The 27,996-nt window shown below is 40.2% G+C and overlaps 2 protein-coding genes across 3 annotated transcripts; one reads left to right on the top strand and one right to left on the bottom strand.

The window, feature by feature from the left end:
• Positions 1-464: 464 nt before the first annotated feature.
• On the top strand, positions 465-14,313 carry raf1a (Raf-1 proto-oncogene, serine/threonine kinase a). 2 transcript variants are annotated; one of them, XM_086068454.1, is made up of 18 exons: positions 465-967; positions 2,960-3,186; positions 3,322-3,434; positions 3,546-3,648; positions 3,734-3,891; positions 3,986-4,075; positions 7,123-7,276; positions 8,083-8,202; positions 8,334-8,358; positions 8,483-8,598; positions 8,699-8,816; positions 8,959-9,043; positions 9,178-9,354; positions 9,429-9,475; positions 9,578-9,696; positions 9,776-9,907; positions 13,163-13,297; positions 13,397-14,313. In XM_086068454.1, the coding sequence occupies exons 2-18, from the start codon at positions 2,986-2,988 to the stop codon at positions 13,535-13,537; spliced, it is 2,034 nt and encodes a 677-aa protein (XP_085924580.1). In that variant the 5' UTR covers positions 465-967; positions 2,960-2,985; the 3' UTR covers positions 13,538-14,313. The 2 variants fall into 2 exon arrangements, with proteins under 2 accessions (XP_085924580.1, XP_085924579.1); XM_086068453.1 differs by lacking the exon at positions 8,083-8,202 and having other exon boundaries at positions 469-967.
• A 2,010-nt stretch (positions 14,314-16,323) lies between these two features.
• On the bottom strand, positions 16,324-26,924 carry syn2a (synapsin IIa). Its single transcript, XM_086069463.1, has 11 exons — positions 26,393-26,924; positions 21,385-21,442; positions 21,214-21,305; positions 20,958-21,114; positions 20,782-20,871; positions 20,638-20,700; positions 20,389-20,531; positions 20,234-20,308; positions 19,928-20,030; positions 18,271-18,417; positions 16,324-18,187 (listed from the first exon to the last, which is right to left on the bottom strand). Exons 1-11 carry the CDS (start codon positions 26,731-26,733, stop codon positions 18,053-18,055), a joined length of 1,404 nt encoding a protein of 467 aa, XP_085925589.1. The 5' UTR covers positions 26,734-26,924; the 3' UTR covers positions 16,324-18,052.
• Between the last annotated feature and the right edge of the window lie 1,072 nt (positions 26,925-27,996).

Raw genomic sequence — 27,996 nt, 5'->3', positions numbered from 1 at the left:
TGCATATGCAATAATATGATGAGTTGATTACATATAATTTGAAGTCATAATGGCTCCCTGACGGAAACATTACTAATATGTGGTCTGCGATGAAAATGGGTTTAACACTTTTGGTTTAAACAATGAAAGTAAAAGTGTTTTTTTTTTTTTAAATACAATAAATAGATAATAGATGGATGTAGAAGAGAATTTGAAAAAACATCCCGTAGCACTGTCCTCGAATCTCCAGATGACGGCGCACTCACGTTATTAATGATAGAGCCTTTCTTCCAAACCGTTGGTGGATTAATCCTTGTTGATTTTTAACCTACACTGTATAGTACAACCTTGTGAAAATATACAATCTTGTGGAAATACACAACAATCTCTCTGTTCTGGCACGCAATACTGTATAACTTTTTGTTCTCTGATTTGGCTGTGTGTTTCTATCGTGTTAGGGGGCAAAACATCATGGTTGGCGTGGGAGGGCTTTAAGGCTTGATGCTTGTCTCTCGTTTTGATTGCGAGCTCTTGTTTCAATCCCTGTCGTCAGACGGACGCGGGCCACGGCGAGTCAAACCTCTTACCTTCCATTGTAAATATTGATTGTCAGGCGAAAGTAGTCAGAAACGGACCGGAATTAAAATGTAAAACAGCCTCGAGACAACCCAACAGAACAATGAATGCATTCGTCGTCTCACTTTTCAAGGGATCGAGCGATTTCGCCTCAAAACCACACGTAGGGGGATATCAAACTTTTCTTCGCTTTTGAGGCGAGTCAGGCGACCAGTCTGTGACCTTCACGCCGTCCAGTATCGCGACATTTTACGGGATAGGCGTTTTTTCTGTCTGTGTGTGTGTGTGTGTGTGTGTTTTGCGTGCCAAAGTCACTTGGCCTTTTCTTTGATTGCGTTGCAAATATGATGATGTCACCGACGCCACTTTTTCCTGAAGTTATGGCGGAGCACAACTTTCCCAACTTCTCTTGGTAAGCTCTCTTGACACATACACACCAACGTTTCCTGCATGTAGCGCTACTACTCTCCTAGCTATATGGAAAAGCTAACTACGTACAAATGTTTAAAACGCGTCTGCAAAAAACAACTTTGAGTGTTGGGTGAGCGAACATTATCGTTCGCTTTTGAGAGGCCTACATCGGCTTCCACTGTACTAGCGTCAACTGTGCTACGAATTATTTTTTACTTAACCGTCACCCTTCCTCCTTTGTTGTGATTTCATGGAACGACAGAAGACGGAAGACGGACACGAATGTCATTGATTTCACCAATGTATGACTCGGCAGACGTCGATTGTTTGCGTTATGTGGTTTGACCTGCTGGGTATGCATGACAAACGATAGAAAGCGTATTATTTAGAGCTACCTAGCCGTAAAAGCGTTCGTACTGAATAAAATGTTTTTAGCTTTAACAACATTACACGTTGCATGCTTTACATTCAGCGCCTGAGTGTATATGTTTATATTTTTGTTATGGAGAGTCGTGCATTGGAAACATCTCAAGAAGAAATGTTGAAAATAGACATTAAGGTGCAATTATAAAGTACTATAGCCGTTTCATTAGAAAAAAATCTGTTATTTACAGATATTGGATGAGATTGGCACTCTCCTTTCCCTGCAGAATTATACAGAAAGTGCACTGTAATAGTAAAATCCTCCCGCCCCTTTACACGTATGGGGAAAAAAACGAACAAACTTGAATTAAGTTAGAATGAGACACACCCCTTGCTTCACCTACTGTTTTCAGTAAGGTGAAGCAGACCTTTTAGTGTGCACACTCACTGCAAAGCGCTGTACGTTAGCAAGATATTTGGTTTCTTTCAGACAGGTCACGTTACATGGTAGATGCAAACGCAGCACTTTTTACTACAGCCCAACCGAAATACCTCATGTAGATATATACGCTTAAAAATATTGTGTTCATTGTGACGTGCATTTTTTAAGACCAAACATTCTGTCATTCATACATGTTGCCACGATGTAACTTTTAGGGTTTATGTCAACACAATGCTGTAACCAATCTGTTTTTATATTTCTCCTCATCAGCCCGATATATTAGCACTGATAATATTAAGACAGTATCAGCTATGTTCAGCATTATCAATTTAATGCTTAAGTATGTGATGAGCAAAGCTGAGACCGATTATGAATTAACAGAATCAACCACAAAATGTTATCGAAAGGATCTGGTGGAGTTTATGTGATCACCGGAATATGCAGATTGACGGTATTGAACGGGTCTTTTCACACACATTTCTCAAGTTTTTTTTTTAGCATTGTGTTGATTATCTGGTTGACCTGTCTGTTTATAATAGTAGAGTCTAATGGCCCCGAGTGCTCACAATGCAGTGAACCTTGAAGTGGTGTTTTTATAGCAATGGAAGACAACAGCAAAAAAAAAACAACAACAAACATTATGTTTGGATCATAGCTGCAATTTGGAACTATGTGGGCAAATGACACCAAAGCCTGAATGCAGAATCGATCACAACCTGTCCTGTCTTTTGACATACCTGTAAAAGAAGCTACCAAGATGCAGCAGTCTTTCCCTTTTCAAAGTAGAAAAAAACTAAATAAAAAGGATGAAACGCTGTCTGGAATGTTGTGGAGTGTCAAGTCTGTAAATGAAGATGCAAAAATGTGATGCTGTCAGTTGGAACCAAAGTCTCAATTTTTCCACTTCAAGAAGGCTTACCATGAAGAATTACGGCATGTCTGGATGCAAATCTCATTCCAGTTATTTCCTATGTTTTGATGGTCTCTAAAATTGACTGCGCAAAATACTTTATAGAAATAGCTACCTCATGTTTGTTGCTGCCAGTTTGTTTCATACTCTTTGACATGGGAGTCTCCACGCTGCATCCCTCTCATTTAGAAAACAGACTAATGTAATATTGATTATGTCAGCTGATGATGTAAGCTTTTAAGGCATTCAAAGTTTTGCGCATGGTTCATTTTTTCCAGACCATTGAGAGCACTTGGCTTTACTGATGGAGCACCTCCAGGGAGCATGGAAGACCCTGAGCAATGGCTTTGGAATGAAGGACTCTGCCTTCGAGGGCCCGTGCCTTTCACCGACCATGGTCCAGGGCTTTCCCTGCCAGCGTCGCTCCTCAGATGACAGCAAGATACCCGACTCGAAGACGAGCAGCACCATCCGTGTCTACCTTCCAAACCAGCAGCGCACTGTGGTGAGCTGATTTCTTTCATATTTAGCAAATGACATTTTTGTGCTGCATGGAGTTTCCAGTTGAGGGGATTCTGCCAGTGAAACTGTTTGACAGCACATGGAGTCATGCTGAAAGTCCATATATTGTTTCCTTTAGGTAAATGTTCGGCCAGGTATGACTCTGCAGAGCTGCCTGATTAAAGCCTTAATGGTGCGAGGCCTGCAGCCTCAGTGTTGTGCTGTTTTCAGACTTCACCCTGGGCAGAGGAGGTGAGCTCCAAACCTTTAACTCTAGGTTTGAAAAACGGACAGATGTAACTGCTGCATGTCATAACTCTTTTCCTTGATATAAATAGTCTTGTGCTATTGTTTTTGTAACAGTAAAAAACTACGGATGGACTGGAATACCGACTCGACCTCCCTGATTGGGGAAGAGTTGCTGGTGGAAGTTTTAGATCATGTTCCTCTGACCACACATAATTTTGTGAGTGCCTGAAGTGTTTCACACCAACCCTTGAATAAGTGTCTCTGCCTAAGGAATAAATGTACAAATGTTGCTCATGTTTTAGGTCCGGAAAACATATCTGAAGCTAGCGTTTTGTGACATTTGCCAGAAGTTTCTTTTGAACGGTTTCCGTTGCCAAACGTGTGGCTACAAGTTCCATGAGCATTGCAGCACCAAAGTACCCACAATGTGTGTGGACTGGAGCAATATCCGACAACTCCTGTAAGTGTCCCCATTTATAAGATCACTGCAACTAAACAGTTTCAGCACGAAAGTGATCATTTAAGGTATGGTCACCTGATGTCTCTTTCTTCAGTTTGTGTCCAACACCTGGTGAGAGTGGCGCCCCATCACTTCCCCCGTTAACATCTCGGCGAATGAGAGAGTCGTTAACTCGCTTTCCAAGGTATGTCTTGATACAGCTAAGCACACAGATGCACACTGAGCATGATCTGGATATGCATGTAAACAATTCTGATGATAAGGAAATACTGTAGCGGGGCAGTGCACTGTAAAGTAACGAACATTTAACTGCACAGCAAAGCGCAAGAGTTACTGTACATTGGTGCCGACTGGTTCCACAACAAACAACCCACATTAGGCACATGCTTACTTTTCACCAATTACTTAAAGTAGAGGTGAAAAGACCAGCAAGGGAACCTGGTCTTAACCATGTGTAAGTCTGCACTGAAACTCTTGCTGCCCCTACAATAGTTCAACAACACACACAAATATTACACACAATTTTACAGTTGTCTCAAGAACCAGGTCTCGGAAAAGAGCCAAAATTCCCATCATTAAGTGGCAACCAGTTCAGGGTGTACCCGAACCCGAGGACAGCTGGAATAGTCTCCAGCACCCCTGGAACCTTCATGAGGATAAGCGGTACAGACAATGGATAGATGAAATTGACATAGTGCATATGTGACCTAGCATAACAAAATGTATCACAGTTACCCATATTTCAGAAATGAGCTGTTAGCATAATCAAAAAGAGAATGATCTCAGCTTTCTAATGATATTGAACCATTGCGCTACGCTACTCATTGCATCATTTTTACATATTGGATTATTACCACAGATATGAATAAGTACTGATACGACACACCCCCTTTGAGTTGCGTGCCCATTACGCTACTCAAATGAACGGCAATAGACCAATTAGAGGTCAGTATTTTGGGGTTATAAACTGTAGCATAGAAACATTTGCTTTGCTAGAGTTCATGGGATTGTTTATGGAAAATCCTGTAGATTCCTGGCCTAATTTTGAGCTCATAATGACGTAGAAAAGGAAATCTGGTCCGGAGATCGAGTGAGTGCCAAGGAGGAGGGAGTGGGTGCTTGGTCTGTTGTCAGATTTTATTGGATAATTATAAATTGCAATATTTATTAATAGTTTTTCATATTTTTGATTTTTTTACTACTAGTACTTTGAGTTGCATGTGTTGTATAAATAGGATGCTATAGAAAGTTGAATTGTTACTTATTGAATCATTATTGTCTCGTATTTGTGCTGCATGCCGGGTCACATATTGCAAACTGAGCCAAAAGTTAGTTTTTTCCTCATTCACTGCAGATCTTAACTACTGGCTCTGTGTTTATGGAAAAACGTGAAAAGATTAGGGAAAAGTGATAATAATATAACAGTAAATTATGGCAGTGATTCTCAATTATTTTCCATTACGCCCCTCTTAGGAAGAACACTTTTTGGAAGCTCCCCATCCCTCTCTCTTTCGGCACTTGTCAAAAATAAATAAAATAATTATACCTTTGAATAAAAGGTATAATATTGTCCTAATGGTGTTTCTTAAAGGTTTGTTTACTGCCCTTCATATTTCCTGCTCTGTGCTGTGTGCGCGCAATTCTCACAAACAAACAAAAACTAAACTTTAGAGCAGTGGTTAGGGAAGCCTGGTCCTGGAGAGCCACTGTTCTGCCTTTGTTCGATGTCTACATTCACAGACACACCTGACTGGATGAACAAGATTGTTATCCGGCTGCTACAGAGCTTGCTGATTTGCTGATCATTTGAGTCAGCTGTTTGGAGTAGGGTGACATGGAAAACAGGAAGGGAAGTGGCTGTCCCGGACTAGGGTTCCCGCTTTTACTCCCTGCACACACTTTGTGACAATGATGATGGCCCAGTGTTTCCCACACCATGTTAATACTTGGGCAGGCCGCCCAAGTAAACTGGTGACCACCCAAGTAGATTTCAAGAACGGCATTTTAGCATTTTTCCTCTGCATTCATTATTGTCGTCCGGCAGTCGAGATAATGCCCAAAAATAAAAATAATATAAAGACAATCACTTAACCTCTTCGGGACGGCAATGGCCGGTAAGAGCAAGATTGTCATCGTAGGAGCATGCATGCATGGCCCCCAACAAAATGTTTACTACATATGAAGTTGAAAGGCTCACTTCGCTGGCGTTAAACAGCTCTTTTATACGTCTGCACAAGTTGATCCACATTCATATTTATCCCTCTGAAGTTTTGGCTTCGGGAAACAAATAAAGAATACATCCTTCATATGTGGACGGTTGTAGTGGAGTCATTTCCGCAAGTTCCATAACAGCTGTGTTTACTCGGCATGTTTTTTTTTCCTGGAGATAAACGAGAACAAAACAAGCACTACTAGCATAGGTTGTCAACGTCAACGAGCCGGCTTCATTTTTGACCTTCTGGTTCAGGCTGCTGAAGTCACGTGACCTTGCGGTCTAAAAATAGCATTCGTGCGGTACCCCATTGAATGTTACACATCTGATGATGTCATATGTCAGTTGGTGCTGTATCAGCAACATTTCATTTGCTACACAGTTGGAGTTGTGTTCTAATTTGCATTAAGAGCCTTAATAGGAATTTAATCAAATCCTGTTTTTAATGACGTTCTCAGCTTTGTGGGGGCTTAGCAATCCAAGTGCTGATTTAACAGGAGATGTGAAAAGAGCCTGTTGTTTCAGTAGCACTTCAAACTACTTAATAGCACTGTGAGCTGCCAAATTAGCACACAAGGTGCTCCTTGCAGATCAAACCCTAGGACTGTTGTGAAACTTGATTTTCTGGTAGTGAACTACATGTAGTCCAGTCTTTGGGTGGCAGTAACATTGCAGTATCATGCTGGCGTCATCTCAACATGTGACAACACAAAAAGCTGCAGGCTTATGTTATAGCACACTACGCTAATTGTTAAGCATCAGAAAGTAAACACTTGATTATTATTTTTTTTCAGCCATGCGTGAGTCTCTCAAGACAAGCTAACCGTCAATCACAAACCATGGAGTGGATAGTCCAGTTGTTGTACACAAAACACTGCTGACAGCGCAGCATTCCGAGATTCAAACTTGACTTGCCGTCAATAACAGCGACACAGTGTCACGTTTGCTGTGAAAAGATCAGATGGCAGATACGCACAGCAGCCTGTGAATCTTTATATTGCATTCTCTCGCCCTCACAGCTCTGCCCACCGATATTCAACGCCACATGCCTTCAACTATGCCACGCCCTACTCGCCCACAGGCGGCGGTCTCTCCCACAGGCAACGCTCCACATCAACGCCAAACGTCCACATGGTTAGCACGACCCTGCCTGTAGACAGCAGCATGATTGAGGTACATATGCACAACATGAGCCTCTTGGTGTACCTCTAGGCACTGTCACTGAGCCCTAAAAATATCTCCTGGTTCTTGTATACATCTCGGGCATTCCAACAATCGTCCTGCATGTGATCTTTTCAAATTATGTGTATTAACTCATTAATTCCCAGCTATTTTCACTGAAGCAACCCCCTTCGCTCCCGGCTGTTTAACTGGATTTTGACTGATTTTGCAAGGCCCACAGAATATTGTGTTCTATTGCTATAAAAACATGGAACCTACCAAAATAAAGATTAGAGTATCTTCTTCTATCAGGAAAAAGTATATTTGTTTTCGTTTTGTAGAAATTGGCATTAGAATATAGCTAAGTTTCATCATTATTCACAAACTTGTTGAAAACACTGGAAAAAAGAGCTTAGTTGCAACATGGTTGATCTCTTATACTCTGATGCCACTTGCTGGCCGTTTTTTTGTAATAACTATCATTGCTTTAAGCGACCTCTTCAGGTCAAAGGCTGCATCAAAGCCTTCTGTATGCTCTAGCATAAAAAATGTGTACGTAAGTTTTTAGGACCATGGTAATATTTAAAATAGAATGTTTTTATAGGTTTTTGGGAGCAAATGAGTTAAGTAGCCTGCACGAGGCTAATTCCCAACTTTTTTCTTGTCCTAGTTTCCCCTTTTACACCTCCACTATTTCCTGCAACTATTGAATTATTCTCTTTTCATTCCTGTTGTCCATTCCTCATTTTCCTTCCCTGTGTTCCTTTTCATTTTCTCTGCTGCCCCCACTGTTGTTGTCATCCCCTGTTGGGGAGTAGCTAGACTGCCTGAATACCTTCCCCACCTCCTGGTGCCATAGATTCTGGCTGAAGAGGAAAGTAGGTATTGTCCACTTCTCCCAGTCTTTTGTTGAGACCTCATCCAAGAGTGCAGAAAAGGTTAGAAAGCAGAGCACACGTGTGTTGTGCTGGTCTGTACAGCCTGACTTCCTAACATGCTACCGGCTCTTACATCTGGGTTGGGAAGGTCAACCTTATGTGATGGGATCTTGTTTCTCTTGTCTCTTTAGGATGCAGTGCGAAATTACGACTCAGGTACGTTCTTTTGTTGCGTCACCATTCATTCTATCGATTCTTCTTCTTTTTTGTCTGCATTTGTTACTAATGTGATCCTATTGACGAAATTTGCTTGCTTAATTTCCCTTTACACTATCCACAGCTGGGAGTTCCCCCAACCAGAGTCCTACTGGCTGGTCCCAGTCCCAAGCCAAAAGCCCTGCACCGGCCCAGCGAGAAAGGGCTACGTCCTTCAACCCTCAGGGGAAGAATAAAATTGTAATTTCTTCTATTGAATGCCCTTCCAAGCGCTTTGCTGTGTGTTTAGTCAATGGTGTTAAGTAACATTTGCGCCTTTTTTAATTTTGTAAACATCCAGAGGCCTCGGGAGAAGCGAGATTCTAGTTACTACTGGGAGATTGAAGCCAGTGAGGTCTATCTTCAGTCCCGCATTGGTTCAGGCTCCTTTGGAACTGTATACAAAGGGAAATGGCATGGTAGGAATGGTGGGGGCAGAAGGGGCTGGCTGGGCCCGTTCTAGTGCAGCCAGCCACCAATGCTCACTTTTTCCCTGTTCACTATTCACGTTGCGTCACAGCAAATATAAGTACACGTCTCTGTGTTTTTTTTGTTTAATAGGTGATGTAGCAGTGAAGATTTTAAAGGTGACCAACCCTACTCCAGAGCAGTTGCAGGCGTTTAAAAACGAAGTAGCTGTTCTAAGGTAAGAAATATGGCACATTAGCTTTAGTTCCTTTAAAATGCTACGTACGTACGCTTTGACAAGCGCCATTTGGTGACTTTTCTGTTGCAATATTTGATCTTATTATATTTTGCTGATTTTCTCCTTGCTCGCAGAAAAACCCGACATGTCAACATCCTGTTGTTTATGGGCTACATGACGAAGGACAACCTGGCCATTGTGGCCCAGTGGTGCGAGGGTAGCAGCCTCTACAAACACATTCATGTCCTGGAGACGAACTTAAAGATGATCCAGCTTATAGACATTTCCAGGCAGACGGCTCAGGGCATGGAGTAAGTCATACAGAAAGGCATTTGTCTGATTTCAATTCAAAATGACTGATTTCATTGGATGTATTCCTTTTCAGCTATCTACATGCAAAGAACATCATTCATCGTGACATGAAGTCCAACAGTATCCTTCTCATCAGCTTTGCTTGTGTGTCAAATTTCTCCACGTTGCTCGATATGTGCATTTGCTCAGTGTTTCAGTAATAAACCCTTGACAGCAGGGAAGACATCTTTTTGCATGAAGGGCTGACGGTGAAAATTGGCGACTTTGGTCTTGCAACGGTAAAGGCCAGGTGGAGTGGCTCGCATCAGGTGGAGCAGCCTTCTGGGTCGATTCTCTGGATGGTCTGTAAACAAGCTTTCTCATTTGTTACAGTAATATGATGGATGAAGAAGTGACATGAAATGTGTTGTCTGTTCAAAGGCCCCTGAAGTCATACGGATGCAGGATAACAATCCCTACAGCTTCCAATCAGATGTCTATTCCTATGGAATTGTTCTTTTCGAGCTTATGACAGGAGAGCTCCCGTACTCACAGATAGCCAACAGAGATCAGGTATAATTCAAGTCATAAACACATATTGTATGTAAAGGGGTGTACTGTCAAATCCCATGAATAAGACACCTTTTTTTCATATTCAATAATCAAAAATAGTCCCACTGCACTATACACGGAATCATAAAAATCCCCCCCAAAATTGAACATTTTATAGATACCGGTTCCTAGATATTATTAGAGAAAATATATAATATATATAATTTAATGTCTAATGCTGCAAATTTACGTAATTAAGTACCGTGATTCCAGAAACTGTGTTGAGACCGTCAGCAAAACTAGGCTGCAACAATTGTTCATGCTAGCCATGACGGAACACACAGCCAGCTGTGAGGCCAACTTGAAAATAAAATCCTTGCGATTGCTATAATACTCTGACATTAGTACCTCGGTCGCTTTTAGTTTTTTTAAGTTTTTCCCATTAGCGGCATGACCGTTGGCTGGCTTCTTGAGTCACTCTGGTTGCGGTGTCTTGCAGACTTTTACCACCGACGTCAACAACATAACTTCGTCCAGAAATCAAGTTGAATTCTCTAATTAAAGACTCTGAAATGCGCTGACATTGTATTATGCACTGTTAGCATCTCCAGCATTAGCTGCTATATGCTAGCTAGTCTGCAGCAGGCAAGACGCAAGTGAACACCAACACCAATGGCCTTTCAGTTTTTGTTGAATATGGTGTCACCATATGGACAAAAGCGGTAGTGTTTTGCCTACATGAGGACCAGTGCACAGCATCATCTTTGACTCACGCCAGCGAGTGACAGCTGGGCCAATATTGATCCCTGACTGTCATTTTATCCGCGTAGCCTCACGTTTTTTGTAAAAAAACATTGTATCCTCAGACAAAACTTTTCGGTTGTTTAGCAGCTTCTGTCTTAACAGCCACAATCTCACGCCGACGTTCGAATCAACTTTGTAACAAATGGGGAAAGAGGGAAGTGACGTATGTCATAAAGCAGTCCATATTTGTGTGGCAGGGCTCCCGCAACTCTCCTCAAAGTTGCTTGGTGACAGTAAGAGCGATAAAGACCCCCTAAGGCCATGGCAAAGGTACCATTCAACTAGCTATAAGTCGATGTGCGCTAGTGCTATGGTAGCGCAATTCCCAGGCCCCATTTTGATGTGACCTGCTACTGACACTCAACTCCTACTCGCACAAATAATTTTGGAACCGATTCAACAAAAGTAAACGCTAACCTCGATGAGGGTGAACAGAAAAAGGCTAATGCAACAATCATGACTTGCCTCTTAAAAAAAGGATAGGAATTCATTTAAGATGAAAATGCAAATGTGTCCATTGGCCACTCATCGGTGCATCCCTGGCTAGCTTTGTCAATCTTTTATTCCTCAAACATTGCTTAACCTGTCAAAAGTTGGTCAGGCTGCCTGTGAGTTTTCATGGCACCCTGACGCAATCCACACACACATGATCTTAATGATGTCCGTCGCCGCTGTAAATATGCTGGGAGGTTGCCTGTTAACAAGTGACATTTCTCGACATGTGGCTGAATTCCTCCACTAACCACCGCCGCATTCAATTACAGCTGATGACAAATTAGTTTATCCACTCATTTTTTCACAGTATGTGCTGTTAAAGCTATTTCATCTCAGTATCCAAATGTGTTTGATGTGGTGCTATATGAGCTATACAAAAGTCTTAAGTATCTGTCCGAAACTGGTCCTATTTCAACTGGGTCCGTGTGTTCTGAGAAGATGGTGAAAAAACTCCAACACGCTGTTTGAAGGTGTGGATTTGCGCTGTGTAGTCGTTGACCTAACTTTAGAATCAGTAACACAACTCTAGATGTATGCGGTTTTACGTCCCTTCTCAGGTCACACGGCCTGACCTGGATCGTGTATGCGTCTTTCTCACCATATAGACACATTTTCTCTATATTCAAATTGCAATATCATACTTAATACTCTTCTATGTTCTCCTTCCTATATGTAATATTTAGTGAGCATGTACAGGGAGTCCCTTGTTTTATGGCAGATTCCTTTCCGATGTGAGATGTAATAAAAATTTGGGCACAAGTCTGAAAGCGTTGCAGTCTATCACCGACGCTAATCCTGAAGTCATTACAGTAAATATCTGTAAGCAATGCAGCAGCTGAGCTTGCCTTCTTGATTTACGTGACAGTCTTACGCCACTGTGCATATTAGTACATTGCGCATTGCTCTATCATCTTTTTTTACTGCAGCTTGACTTCATCGTAGCACTCGTGTTATGAGTGTCTGTGACCAGAGTTGGCCCAAGGCATCAAATGAAGCACATGCTTAGAGCCCTGTGACCACTAGGGGGCTGGCAAGAGTCTCTAAAGAACTACTTGAGATCTATACCATATGACACAATGATGACTCGATGGACGAGCAGGAATGGTCATTATTAGCCATCAGAAAGTCAAAAATTACTTTGCCTCCAGAAAAGCCAGGAAGACATGTTTTAAGGAGTGGTTGGGGTATTGAGGAACAGAATGAAGGATTTTGCACATTTTCATACAGATTTAAGACCTAATTATTAACCATTTTTGTTTTAAATAATTTTTGCCACTTTGTGTCTGGTACCTCTGTTCAGTTACCCAATATTATTTTGGTTTATGTTTATTTCCTCAAAGATTTAAAAATTGTATTGCATTTATTTGTTCTTATAAAATACATATAGATTATGTTTTAGTTGCGCTCTTTTTAGTAGTTAATTTGCGCTATTGTGTACATCAACCACAGTCCTTGTGGCTGAATGTGCTACCTTTTTGGGATTTAAACGGCATATATGGAATAAAGAAAGACATGCCAGGCTTGCAGTAGTATGATGTAAATGACGACATTGTCAGACCTGCTCAGTTGCGGCAGTGTTGTAACTATTGTTAGACTGATGACAAAAATAAATAATTGGGCTAATACCACTGTTGCATCACCTTTCATTTAACAACATTCAGTATGCGTTTGGGAACTGAAGACACTAATTGAAACTTTGTAGGTGGAATTATTTCCCTTTCCTGCTTGATGTACAACTTCAGTTGCTCCAGCAGTCTTTGTTGTTGTATTTTGCGCTTAATAATGTGCCACACATTTTCAATAGGAGTACTTTTGCTCTTTTACTGCGAAGCCACGCTGTTGTAACATGCAGAATGTGGCTTGGCATTGTCTTGCTGAAATAAGCAGGGGTTTCCCATAGGTTACAATCCTATGAATACCTTAGGGCCGTTGCTCCTGTTATAAGAAAAAGTGTATTTTTTTTGTTTTCCCTTTCAGATTATCTTCATGGTGGGACGGGGCTATCTGTCACCTGACCTCAGTAAACTCTACAAGAATTGCCCCAAAGCCATGAAAAGATTGGTTGCTGACTGCATCAAGAAGTCCAAGGATGAGCGGCCGCTCTTCCCACAGGTGAGCTGCTGCTGCTGCTGCTGCTTTGTACTTTCTGTCTGACTCCAGATTTCAAAGTCAAGCTGGATTCATTCTTTTTGTTTTGTTTTTGTTTATAAGATCCTGTCCTCTATCGAGCTTCTTCAGCACGCCTTGCCTAAGATAAACCACAGTGCCTCAGAACCGTCCCTGCACAGAGCCTCTCACACCGAGGATATCAACGCTTGTACTCTGACCTCCACCAGACTGCCTGTTTTTTAAGAGTAATGGACAGCTCTGCCCCATCTACCTTCCCAACAATGTCCCTTCTCGTCAAATCCAGCAGTACAATACAATGCTCACTACACACAAAGCTAATGCTTAAATACAAAAGCATCCATGAGTGTGATGAGGAGGAGAGGAGGGAGCAAACGGCAATAGCGACACAGTAGGATTTACAAATGAAAAGGGTGGAGGCAGAGCCTACCCTATTGCTGCACATTAGACATGCAGGTACCTCTTTGTAAATATATGCACGGACGTCTACCTAAAATAACAACAAATGGACATTCAAGGAAGCTCAAGAGCATCATCTTGGCTCAGAAGTAAAGCACATGCAACTATTTTGTCGTCCGTTTTTTTTTTTAAGAGGACCTTTTTTTTTTAAACTCAGCTGCTTTAAGAGGAAACCCACAACTTTTGTTTTTTTAATTGTATGCAATGGAGTAGATAAGGATATTTTTTGGGGTCATCTTTTACATTGACGCAACTGAAGCCTGTCAAACGATGAGCACGGATAACCATGGAAGTTGATGAATTTGCACACTTTGGCAAAAGCAGTAGTTTCCTTTTACAGTCTCCACAACAGTATCTGATCTGTCCAAACGTTTTTAGCACTCGCTGTAACGAGCTGGACGTTTCGATAGTTCTTTTGAATATTTAAAGTGATTCGGAAACTAATTTGTGTTTATTGTGTCTCATTCATCAGGTCAAATGTTTTGTCAACTTGGTAAGAAAGTTGTCTTCACTATTTTAATAAAATTAAGTTAAATTCTTTACCCAAAGTGATTTTTTTTCTTTTCTTCTAATATATCTTGTATTTTGAAAAGCAATGAAACAATTGTGCAGTTGTTTTAGTCACTGATGTTAAATTCCCACACATTGGTGTAGGTCTTAGAGGTGTGGTGTGATTTTGAATGTATATCATTGGCGTAACCTCTCAGGGCAATCCAGCCCAGACACGCCACAGGGGTATTCCACTTGGTGGAACAACAATGAAAGCACCAGGGAAGCGTGTGGCGGATTTTAAATACAGGGCCGTTTTTTTTTTTTGTGTAAACAAGTAAACGCCTCATTGAGTACAAGTGCAAATTTACTGTACAGTAATTGAAGTATTTGCAGGGCTCCATATTGAACGTAACATAAGCTATATGCTGACGAATGGCTCAAGAAATATCGATTGAACAGCTGCATTGGTTGTCCGAGCCAAGGAAGATAAAGACAATTCACTCATGCAAATAACCACTTGTATTTTTTTAATATATATTTTTTGGTATAAGTTAGAATTTTTACTGGATGACCAACATTTTAAGATCTGCAGGTCTGATACGTTGGTTTACTGTGATATTCAGATTGCAGCTCCAAAATACCATAATGGTTGGTTATGGTTCTGCTATGTTGATTTTCATTGATCACCGTTATATTTTTGGAAACGGGCATCAGCATCTGTTTTCAATGTGTTTATTTTAGCCCCTAATGTCGTGAAGCATGATGGTGATCTAATTGGAACCGTGTCTACTAAAACGCCATGCCTGATGTCATCTAAGGTGGTGTAATCTATCTCTACTAACTGGCTAACTGCCACATGTTCTGCTCTATTGGTTAACGTTCTATTTCTGCATTTTGAGGAGCCACGCTGACTGGCCATCTAGTGGGTGTTGCTTTTTCTTCACACGACCGGCACGTCATTTTGATTTTGAGGACATGATTGTGGTTTTCCTCCAAGATGAATAAGAATAGTTGTCTTTCTATATACCGGTAGTGTTATTGATTGGCTAACCAGAACACAAATCAAAAACAAAAATGCCTCTCAGTTTTTGGAGGAAATGTATTTAATTTTTTTTTTAAAATAATGTTTCGCAGATAATTTGGTCACTTTTCTGGCTCTACTGGACCATCAGGACCAAGACAAAGTGGGCTTTGAAAAGCCATGACAACAGTAGATTATGTAACTGCGCTGACAGTTATTTTGTATGTCCAGCAGGTGGCAGCAAGTTTCTCTATTATTCCACAGGGTTGTTTAATGCATTTAGAGTCTATAAATGAATGCATAAAAGCTGTTCTTTTTTAAACCACAGGAAGTGGCAATGCATGCTGCCAATTCCAGTTAATGATCAGACCCATTAAAAGTGTTAATTGCAGCTTTCGCAGTGGCAGACAGATGGTCCGTGAGCTCTTTATAATAAATTAAACCCCTCAGCTCATATGCTCTGTAAAGACACTTTTGGGCCCCTTTATTATTAGTTTACAAAGGTTTAAATGGTTTCCTGCGTCATAAACATTGAGTAGTGATCACCCAGAGGATTCCAAGTCGAGAAAAACCAAAGCATTCATCATTGCATGTTTTGATTTTGAAATGTGAACATAAAAGGATAAAAAATGCATTGTATGATGATCATGTTTTGTTTTTTTACTTTTGCTTTATTGACAATGTGGTATGTGTCAAATCAATCCAGCCATCTGCCGTCTATCACAACTGTGTCTAAATGAGTATTCTGTCAGTATCAATTTGTTAAGGTCTATTCAGCGATGCAGCGCAGGTGTTACAGAAAAACATCATTATGGATGACGCATCATGTAGCCGCTAACCAAATCATCTCTGATATATTTTATGCTTTGCAGGCAAAGGTTGACAGTCACAGTAAGGCCTGTGAATGACTAGCTACCTGTCCAAAGTCAGCTGGGATCAGCTCCAGCTTACCTGCAACCATGAGTGCAAGTCCTATAGAAAATGGAGCCATTTGTCTTCTTCCAGTGCTTACTCGCAGCATCAATGACACCAAAGCAAATTGTGTATTGCAAAGGAAGCTTTATTGCCATTGACAGAGGGAACTAAACTTGGTTCTTTCCACAGTATTGTATTCCAGTCAAGGTTTAAACAGTCCAACAGCAATTTACCTACTATGACCATGAATATTTACAGTCCGGCAGGTCTGAATAGATTTTATTTGAGGAATTAGGCCAAAAAGCATGTCCACTATCATCAGTCAGACACTTGGTACTGCAGTGTGGGCTCCCTTCGAAATCAATGTCATGGCATATTTCCTAGTAAACAGTACGACACATCCATAAAGCCTCAGGCATGGCTTGTACAAGGATACACTCACAGGTACACTTGATAGAACTTGCAAAACAACTGCACATAGAGCTTGCTGAACAGATTTCTTTTTATCGTGGTAGTTGTCTGTGCAAATTTCTTTGTACAGATGATTTGGTTGCTATTTCAGTTGTATCACCATTTAGCTTCAAACGGAATGGGCAACGGGACAAGAGACAACCAATTGTGACATTTGTGAGAAAATGTTTTGGATGACTATAACTATTGGAATCGATTGCATGGAAGAGCTGATTTCTTTCTCCTTTTTCTTTTTTAAATATTGCACTTTCTATCCACTCACAGGAGGAGTGTGATAAACTGAGTTGGATCACGTCGAAGCTAACACTCGGAGCACTTGCACTGTTGCCATGGCAACACCATTATATATTCCCACTGCATGGTCACCGAAGGACATTTTGTGGTAGATTTTAATTTGGTCATATTCAAAGAGGATGTAAATGGCGGGCACCTTTTTAATACAGCTTTAATTACTTGGCCGGTGATTGACCACACATCAAACTGTTATATTGAGAGTGCAGCTTTAATGACCAACTGTAGGATTATTAGGAAACGCACAGATATATTTACATCATGGGATAAATAAATACAGTAATTCAAATAATTGTATCTTTGGTTCAAAATAATACATATATATATATTTAAGATGTGTGTACAGTGACACCTGCACAACTTCCTTCATAATATCATCTAACACTAAATTATTTACTTTAATTTAATTATACTTTAATAATCTATTTTTCCGTGTCTGTGAGCGCACTATTGAAGTGATAGATCAAATAAAATAAAACGTTGGAGATCACTGTGTTAATGTTTGGTAGTGAGCGTGTATGCATTGGCTATGACATGAATTAGCATGTGGGAGCATGTTTTAGAACCACACTGTTACGAGAACATCCCTCTTTAGCATCAGTCATGCAAAACAAAAATAGATATCTATCATTATATGTATGAAAATAATCACCGAAGCCATACACACCCAAGTACTGTATACATATTAAGAACAAAGTTCCACAGTTTGAACACTACCAAAAGATACACAGCCAAGTATAAAACAGATAAGGTTCAAATAAAAGGCTCACAGCTGGTCAAACAAGTAGCACAGAGCGGCACTCAACTCAGTGTAGGCACAAAATCTGCTTCGTACATCACCCACAGCAGCTCTAAAGAAAATCCACAGCTACTGAAACACATGTGACCGATACAAGCACACAAATCAACAAGTAGACAGTACATGAGGACTCTGCATAGAGTTAAAAACACAGTCCAGGGCCTCACTCAGCTGCAATGAGCTGAGCACCCGGTCGCCCAGTTGTGATCCTAGCTATCTGCATCCACACACACGCGCTTGTGTTCAGCTTAAGGTTGATTCTGAGACCTCCCCGCGCCTCCTCGTGGCTCACTCAGTTAGCCTGGACTGGTTTGGGACCCACAGCCACGCCATTACAGTCCAGGATGTACTGCAGACAACCTTGAGGAGGGCGCCCAGCGCCGTTCTTCACGGTCTCGCCTATTATTTCACCTTTCTGGCCCGTACCCTGAAAGGATCAAAAACACTTTGTCATTGCGGGAAATTCCATTTCATGTCATCCAAAATGTGCGAGAATGTCAGAGCGTCTACCTGGGATGGTTGCACGGTCATGGGTTTTTGGGGGGCGTTTGCCTCCTTCTCCACGATCTGATTCATTTTAGTCAGCACCATGTCAGAAATGAGCTGCCTGTCCTCGGACTGGTGCTCCCCCACCAGGGGCATGGATGAGCCCACCACCTGCATCACATTGACTGGATACGTCATCACTTCGACGAGCTCACATTGTGGCTGAAAACTTGAAACGCTTTAATGGAAGTAACAAAAAAAAGGGGGGGGGGCATAGATTTTGCAGGGGGACTGACTGAAGACGTCATTGTATATTTGAAAGGAACGTGGATCTAATATTTCAGGAGGGGGGCGGGGCAGATTGTCCAATAAATCGATCAAATATGCAGAGTCAATTTCCTTGAGTGTTGGGGTGGATGTTGGGTGTAACCTGAATAGCACTACCTTGAGTGTTAAATTGACCACACATTCATTTCCGGTGAAGGACAAACTTTTCAATTTTCCAGCACGCTGCCGACATTTGGTGGCTCAGTGGCAGAGTGGTTCGGTCCCAGTCCACAGGGACTGTCAAAACTGAACCCCCAGTTGCTCCTGATGCTGTGTAGTCAGTAGTAAAAATGTAACGCAGTTTGAGGGACTTGAAAGGAAGAAAAACACTATCTAAACGAAGTGCCATTTACCAGAGAGAAGTGTAGTTTGGCAGAATTAAATGTTTAACACTGACACTAGTGTAGAGCAGTGGTTCTCAAATGGGGGTACGTGAAGGCACTCCAGGGGAGTATATTAAAATATATATTTGAAAAGTACATGTGAATATTAAAAAAAAAAAACATAAAATAAATGTTACATTCAATAGGGTATTTAATTTCAGTGTCCTAAAAACCCAGCTTCTCCCCATTAACCAGAATGGTTCAACCCAACTTGTCATATGTCAATTACTTGAAAACTTTATTTAAAATTCAGTTAGTTATTTCTTTTTGAGAGCTTTACTATGAACCCAAAGGAGTACACTTAATGTTGATAAGAATTTTTATGTGCACAAATCTTTATTCATAATTAAATGTATTATTTATTTTTTGTTTTTGTTTTATCTTATTTCTAAATAGTTCAAGAGACCACAAAAATACAAAGAGTTAAAAAAAATTTTTTTGACAATGACACAGAACTCGCTCGGTTTTAAGTCTTTTTTTTCCCAATCAGAAATGCTTTGCGCTGGCTAGGGGGTACTTGGCTGAAAAACAAATATATGTCACTGAAAAAAAGTTGACAACCACTGGTGTAGACTAGAGTAATTTAAACTCTACTCAGTGTTTACCAGTGTAGATTTTTAACACTATACAGAGTTGGAGCAACACTGGTTAAGTGTGAAAAAAGTAACACTTTGAAACGTGGCAAATTTACACTTATTAGTGTGGACACATATAAACACATTTTCTAGTGTTAGATTTAACACTCTCAGTGTTAATCTAACACCGGCAATTTTGCAGTGTAGTCCTATATGTGAAGTTGTAAGGCTTCCTCCCACATTGCAAAGAACATATTCCTATGGAGATTCAAGAACCTAGTTCATTTTTGATAAATGCTCCGTAAGCCCCCCAGTGTTTAATTAATTGTACTTTCTACCACAGCTTGTTTGTAACAATGTATTCCCCAGGCGGGCTGGCAGTTGTGAGACACCCACCTCTGTGATGTAATCTCTTCCATCCTTTCCGTGAATGGCCTTGACCGCACAAATATCCAGACCCCCAAAAATCTCTGAGCAGGTGTCAACCCACAATTTGTATCTGAAAAGAGTCAAAGGCACAACTCAAAACTTCACTCCAGTATCTGAAGCTGTTGGTTCTGACTACAATTTCTTAATTTTCTAACAATCTATAAGTAGTTCAACAGGGTTTTTTCCAGATTAAAAAAAAAAAATTCCATTGATTTTTCTCTCTCTCTCTCTCTCTCTTAATTATTTATTTTGCACTCAATTGTTAACACCCACTTGTCAGTCATGGCCACTTGTTCCAGCATGGCCGAGCCAGTGTTGGTCTTCCAGTTGCCTGACATAGATGTTCTCCTGGGGGAGAAGGCCTAAACATTAGAACAATTCCCATCCCCTTCATTTAATTTGAGCTACGAAAGTGTTGTCAAATTTACATATAGGCTTTGTAGTCTGCGCCAATCTTCTGGATTCTGATATCATACTTGGACTCAATGAGAGGCTCGGTGGTGGTGTATGTCTGGGTGAGAGCCACGATGCTGGCTATGTCCTGGAATTTACTGTGATTGTCAGCCTTTACCTGCAAATCCACACACAAACATGCTTAGAATGCAAGATAATTTCCCCCCAAAAATAGAATTCACCAAAAGGTTATAAGGCAGCGTCTTAAACTGTAACTGCCAAACCTTTCCGATGCCAGAGTGGGCATGTCCAATCTTGACGACCACAGGAAAGGATGGCATGCTAACCTATATGGTATGAAGGGTAACATTTGAGCGTTCCCAACAGCGTCACAGATTGATACAAGAAAGTGTTGCTGCTCTTCTCACCATCTCCTTGTAGTTGGGATAAAATGTCTGCTCAATCAGTGGAAACTTATCAGCACCCAACTTTCTGAATGTGTTGATAAGTTGGGCAAACTGGACACACAGAGAAATATACCGTATTTTTAAAGTGAGACAAAGAAGAGCAAAGCAACTAACGATAACGGCGTGCCTCGCCTTACCGCCCAGGGCTTGTCACACAGGTTATAGATGGACTCCAGTGAGTTAATGCTAGGAACGCCTCCGTACTGCAGACCGATTACGAGGTTGCGGAAATCTTCATTCTGGGTCATACTGAAGGCATGCTGGCGAATAAGCACAAAGTCTGGCTTGAATGACCTAAAAAAATAAGAGAGACCAATGTGACCACAATCAGTCAATACGGACAAAATAAGGTCATCAGCACTATATTTAGACACCTGTGTTCAAGTCCCATACCTGACAACCTTGGTGCCATTTCTGAAAACTTGCATGGTAACACTGCATGTCCCGTTGGCCTGAGCCATGACGCTGATCTCACTAAACTCCGCCTGAAAGGGTTAATGATTACATTGGCACTTGAGGACCAACTTCTTTATACAGACGCCCTTAAGATGGAGACAAACTAACCTGTTCCACTTTGATGTCATAGTCGCCATATATTTTCTTCCCTCGGAATAACTTGGCCCTGAGTTGGAATAAATGAAAAAATGAATAACAATGAAAAAGAATGTAGTCAAGACATCTTACAATTGACAACCAAAAATGCTACGTTCATCATCATTACAGCCCACTTCAAAGAAGGAATTGCATGATCGCAACAGACCACACATTAAAGTTGTTAAACCATTACATTTATTACACACTTATTGTCAGGATTTTTTTTGTTTTTTCTGCTCTCCTACCACTCAATTGTAATTTGTCGGGGGTCTCATAATGTAAATACTTTCTTACATGTAAAGACACTCCATAGAGGACACACACCTGCATGCTGTATACAGAATCAGTGTGTAGTATTACATAGCCACACACAGAAGTGGTAGTGCAAGAGATGAAGACAATTCTTATTTTAATATATAATATATATACATTTGCTGTGGAGGCTGATCTGATTTTGTAGCAAACCATATTTGTTTTTGCTGGTGATGGAATGAGGCCAGATTCTCTATGTGGACTGTTACGTAACTTTAAAAAGCACCGCACCTTTCATGATTAGTGAATCGGGTTACTGCGTATTTAAAGATAAACATTATTTTGAAGCTATTATCTTCTTTTGCAAATCACTGTATAACAGGAGGGCCTTTTGTCGAGGGTAAAGATTAGACTGGATCAATATAAGAATGATGAACACTTACAAAGACTATCTTACAAAATATAATGAAATCCTCAGCCTATCCATAGGACGCATCAGAAAACATGTTGGCTGTCGTGCACTCTGCTTTTCCTGCCTTTTCCTGTGGCTCTAAAGCTGAATAATTCATTCCGAAACTAATTGCAGTGTGGAGATTTGTTTGACTTTGGTGGAAAACAAACCTTAAAACATGCAGGAATCTTTATGGGTAAGCAAGAAATTGGGATTTTTACTGCATAACAGACTTTATCTACAAGTAAACTACTTGTTGAAGAAACAACGATACGTTTTCAATTGAACAAGGATGAGATGATACTATTAAACAAATAACATAAAAAATCAAATTAAAAACTAGATTTTATTATTATCATTATTATTATTATTATTATTATTATTATTATTATTATTATTGGTATCTTGCTTAACAAGCTTTAGATAGTTAGCCATAACAAAGTTTCAAATATAAAGTGAAATTCTTCTTTGTTTGGTGCACCTTTTATAGTTTTAGAAGAGTAAGAAATTACAATTGCTAATAAACTCTTTATAAACCACACATTCCTGTGGCACATTAAATAACTTTCTTCATGGCCAAATATGTTTATTATTATTATGATGATGATGATGATTATTATTATTGTGAGTGTGGATGGTTGTTCATCTCTGTGTGCCCTGCGATTGGCTGGCAACCAGTTCAGGGTGTACCTCACCTATTGGCCAAAGCTAGCTGGGATAGGCTCCAGCGCCCCCCGCAACCCTTGTGAGGACAAGCGGTTAAGAAAATGGATGGATGAATATTGTTATTATTATTATTATTATTATTATTATTATTATTATTATTATTATTATTATTATTATTATTATTATTAGTGTTAGACTGTTTTTAATGGTAAATGTCTCATGAATGTGTACATTATTATGTTATTAGTGCCTCACCAGCCATGAACCTCATTGCACGTCACTGCATCACTACTTCCACCACATCTAACAGAAGCTGTATTATGTTTGGATATTGAGCCTTCCTTTCTTTCCCCATACTTTTTAATTCTCATCAATCTGATTCAAATTGACCGTTCTTTGATGTTTCCAGTTTGTAATGGCACTTTATTTACATTCAAGCAGACTTTTGAATGATGGTCGATTTTGATTTGTGATTGTTATATTCTTGACTTCCTTGGAAGATTCTGCAATTCTGCAGCGGTTTCTGCAAAAATAAGTAGGACTATTTCTGGAGGCAAAGAAACAGCATTTTCTTCAATGACCAAATCAATGGCATGATCTCACTTACTGAAAAAAAGAAAAGAGAAACTGAGGGCAGCAAGACTGATAAACAAGCAACAAGTGAATGTGGCTGCAATTAAGACCTTACAAAACACTCCCAAAGAAGAAATAGGAGAATAAAGGCCATGGACTCCAGACTTTTGATACTTATTGACAACAAAGTCTTAAAATGGATGATTATATTTACAGTTTTGCATTGAGCACCTTAAAAAATGGGGTACTATGCGTAAATTGACTTATGATTCCTAAAGGGCAAATAAATACCAAATGTTCCTTAAAAATCGTAAATTGAAGCTAAAAGTCTTCACTTGAAGCACATATGCATTGCATTGTTTTAAATATATTGTGGTGGTGTTTAATGGAAAAGTCAGAATCCCTCTGCTGCCCCTGTCCAAGCACTTCTGAGCCTGACTGTGTGCACGAAGAACATCATCCAGTAGTATTAATATTCTCCACTACAGCCACATCACTAAAAGCATCCTCAGTCCAAGGTTTCTCACTCCCCTTCGCTGTGGCAGACGTCCAAAAACCATTCAAATGGTTACATACCTGATATACGTCCCTACATGCTGCATATGCTACATTTTCTCCTGTGTGGTGCTTAAGACGCCTTTGCATGCACACCAGGGGAGAAGCCAGAGCACGATTGCAGCTGTTTACTTGCATTATTTATAAGTCGGAGGAATCAATATAGGTTCACGTGACCTGATTTAAACATTAGATCACAAGCAAATAGAGCTGGTGTGTGTTTTATTGTGGCTTTATGACAGGATCATCAAATGACACACATTAATTAAAGGCTAGTATGTTAAAGTAAAGCTGACAGTGTCACTGTAAACATGTTGACTGTGATAATTCATAGGAGAGGAGAGGTTGGTACTGTAAGTGAGAATTTTTGACTGTTGTGTATGGATATTGGTTGGGGGAAATAAAACCTGATTTCAGCCAATATAGTCCTCTGCGACGTGATCAAAATATTACAGTCTCATTTGTGTGTGTGTTGTCGTGTATGAATAAAATGCAAAGTTGGCAATCGGTTTAATGCTAAGTGAAAGAGAAAAATGCTCTCCTCACACCACAAGAGCAAGTTATAGCTTATAGTCTTTCTGGAATAAAACAAAGATCCATGGATGATTTGCAGAATAATCTGAGCTCATTATTTGATCAGTGTTTTTATCTTGATGATAAAATGTTTAACCAAATAACTTTAAATAATAAGAGCTTACAGTTTGTATGAACAGTATATCTACAATGTCACCACTTGTATCCTATAGAATAACAATGCAGTATGTGTCAGAATTATTATTTTTTAATCATGTGATCAACAACAACTTAATATGATATTTTTGGAAACCATGCTCTTCTGCAACAGTAGCTGTCTGTATATATCGTTTTTTATTTTTTTATTTTTTTATTTTTAGCATCGATTTAGTGAAAGTAGGAAATGGTAAGTGAAGCTTTCTATTGTATAATCCACTTCACTTGGGCGGTTATGTTGATACTTATTCAGAATCCCCAGTTTAAGTAATGTCATTGAGATGATGATATATAGAGAATACTGGACTTTGCCACAAAACTGTCTGATTTCAGTCTGAGCAGGTCTCATTTCGCATCAGCCCAATGACATACTGCACTGCACAAGTGTGCCAGCATTACTGAGGACACAAGCCATTCAGCAAAAGTCATAAAAATAGATTTCATCAACCTAATGCTTTAGCCAGCAGCTATATGTTCTGCGTTTTCCATCTTGCTATTGTACAACCAGAATTCAAAGTACAGCGAAGATGTGGAAGTGTTCCTGAAAAGGCCCTCTTAAAAAAATTTTTTTTTACATTTCAATTTTGTTTTACAAGTTATATGTCCCAATACAGATAGAAAAAAGTGTTTAAATTATTATCTTGTTTTGTTTTTTCAATATATCACAAAAACTTGACATTTGAAGAGAGGTGTGTACTGTAGACATTTTACAGTATACCCACTGGATACAGTACTGTATTATTACCTACTCCTCAGCAAGTGTGTGGCTTTCCTCTCACAGCAAATAGTAGCTGGCTAATGCATAAGGTTGGCATCTTGCCTGATCTTATTAACATTGATCCAGGTTTGTTCAAGACAAATGGTCTGCTCCTCCTCACAGAAATTACACTCTCTGGCCTAAATCGAGCTGCTATCCTAACATTTGCGATATGTTATGTGGTTTGAACATCATCTTATTACAAGGTCTATATTACTGTAACTGTAAAAGTAAAAATAAATAAATTAAATTCTTCCCTCCGGATTGCACATGTACCTTTTGCGTGCCAATTAAGTGATGCAGTAAAATATGGGAAATAAAATGATGATATGTTCGTAAAAGTACGAGGAACCCACTTTACTGTGCATTGCTGTAAAGGGCATAATAGTCAGCTGTGTCGAGAAATGAAAAGGAACTGGTTTACAATCTGAAGAGAGAGTCTGCCCTGAGATGATTTGAACTACTGTACATGTGAAATGTCATGACACAACACTAAATCATTCCTGTGAAAGATGGTAAGCCTTAAAGATCAATTAGTTGTCATAAAGGCTAGTAAAGAGCAGCCACGTTAGAGTGAACAGTATGTGCTGTAGTGTAGTGTGCGATTTTTTGTATGTTAGTGCAGAGCAGGTCATGTGATCTGCGTGGAGGGAAACCCCATTGATGATGGGGGTGGGGGGATGGGGGTAAGCACTGCAGTATTTCGTCTTGTTGCAAGCATTGATGCAACCTGTGGAGCATCCGTTTTAAAGACAGACATATTGTATGGAAATGTTTAGAAGATATAGCCAGAGTGGCACAGGGGGGAAAAAAAGCTCCTCACTCTTATGTGATTGGTGGTGGGATGGGAATCGATATGTAAAATTAAACCTCAAGATCCTAAGGCTGCTTCATAGAGACTTATCACTTACCACATCGATACACAATCACTACTTTAGCAGGCTGCTGAAGACTTAAGATAAAAGTGTCTTGAAAGAGGGATGCATTTGTCTTACCACTCCTGCTGCTGTTCGTCGATGACCAGGAGAATCTTGAACTTCTTGGGTGTCGTGACTGAGGTTTGCTCCACTAGCCCTGCCGAGGCAGCCGTCTGCTTGACAACGTTGGTGATGGAGCTGAAGAACCCGGCTACGCTTGATTGAATTGGCTGAGCTTTTTTCTCGGGAGCAGGTGAAGTGGCTGGAGGCGTGGGCCCGGCTGTGGGGGACTTGTCAGGGGCGGTGGTGGCGGGTGGAGGAGTTTGAGCCGGGTCAGGCCTCTGAAGGTCTGTCATGTAGCCATTGGGCAGGTTGGAGATAAACGTGCTGTCCGAGAGACGCCGTCGCAGATAATTCATGGCTGCAACTGGAGAACGGAGTGGCGGCGGGTTGTGGAAAAGCTCTCTGCGGAGGACTCCCTGTTCTTAGTGCACAGCTGACAACGGTTGAGCTCTCAGCGTAAATTCCCAGGGAATGTGCTCCCTTCCAGCTTGCTGGAACATCCTCAGCGCTCCCACTCACTCACTGGTGGTGACGTGACACTCTCCCTCAGCCAATCTCCTCGCTCTGTCTGCACCCTCCTCAGCCATTGCAAAGGATGCTGAGGCTGTGCCACTCCTCTTCCTTCCCCCTAACTGCATGATGTGCTTCTTTGCTACCCCTCCCCCACACTTTACTGCTCATCAGCCATGCTTTATTTGTATTTATTTTTACACCTGCTGTAGGAAATTGCAGTATTTCCAGTGGAAGTGTGGGTGTATTTAGAGAATAAACCGACGTGACTGTCTCACACCTCTGTGTCCTTGTGCGTCATTTCTGTTTGTGTGTGTGTAAAGCTCAGACATGAAATCTAAAATGGCTGGTCGGACATGTGGCCAATGACGTGTGCCGTAGCAGCCCACTGAGACACAAATGCAGTTAACTATTTCTATCTAATGAATATATTGATTTTCGTGTATAGATCGTTTTCTAGTAGAATATTCTTTTTAACCTGCTTGATCTATAATTCTGCTGTTCCAGTGCCTTTTACATGTGCACATTTATAAACGGAATCTGTGTAATAATTTTAAAAAATCACATCAAATTGTTGAAAAGCAACTTAATGTCCTGTTTTTACACCACTTTAATAGTTTTAGTCTGTTATTATTATTATTATTATTATTATTATTATTATTATTATTATTATTATTATCATCATCATTATTATTATGTTTTGATTTATTTGCAATTGCATTTTGCACATGATAGGCCTACATGCTCACACACAAGTGCACCTTTTTAGATTATGTTTAGTTAGACGTCATGTTACTGATACTATTCTTCCTAATGGAAATTATTAGCAAGTCTTTTGACTCTGTGTTGATACAAAAACTGACGATGCCATTAAACTCATCGAGTGAAAGCATTTCGGACAATTATTTTGCCTACAAGAAGAGGAAACAGATCAATAAATCAACAAGCCATAACCCTTACAACAAAAAACAATGGCACCAGAAGAAGAAGAAAAAGTCTTCTTAAAGAGGTGCACAGATGACGCATAAAGGAGTACATGAGATTGGCAGCACTCATACTCACTCACTAGCAACAAAATTAGACATAAGTGCATAATGTAATAAAATTCA

The sequence above is a fragment of the Leptonotus elevatus genome, chromosome 2 (assembly GCF_054856555.1).
Source record: "Leptonotus elevatus isolate MCC_2025b chromosome 2, RoL_Lele_1.0, whole genome shotgun sequence".
Lineage (NCBI taxonomy): Eukaryota > Metazoa > Chordata > Actinopteri > Syngnathiformes > Syngnathidae > Leptonotus > Leptonotus elevatus.
Note: the sequence above shows the minus strand (reverse complement) of the source record. Positions and strands in the feature narration are given on the sequence as shown.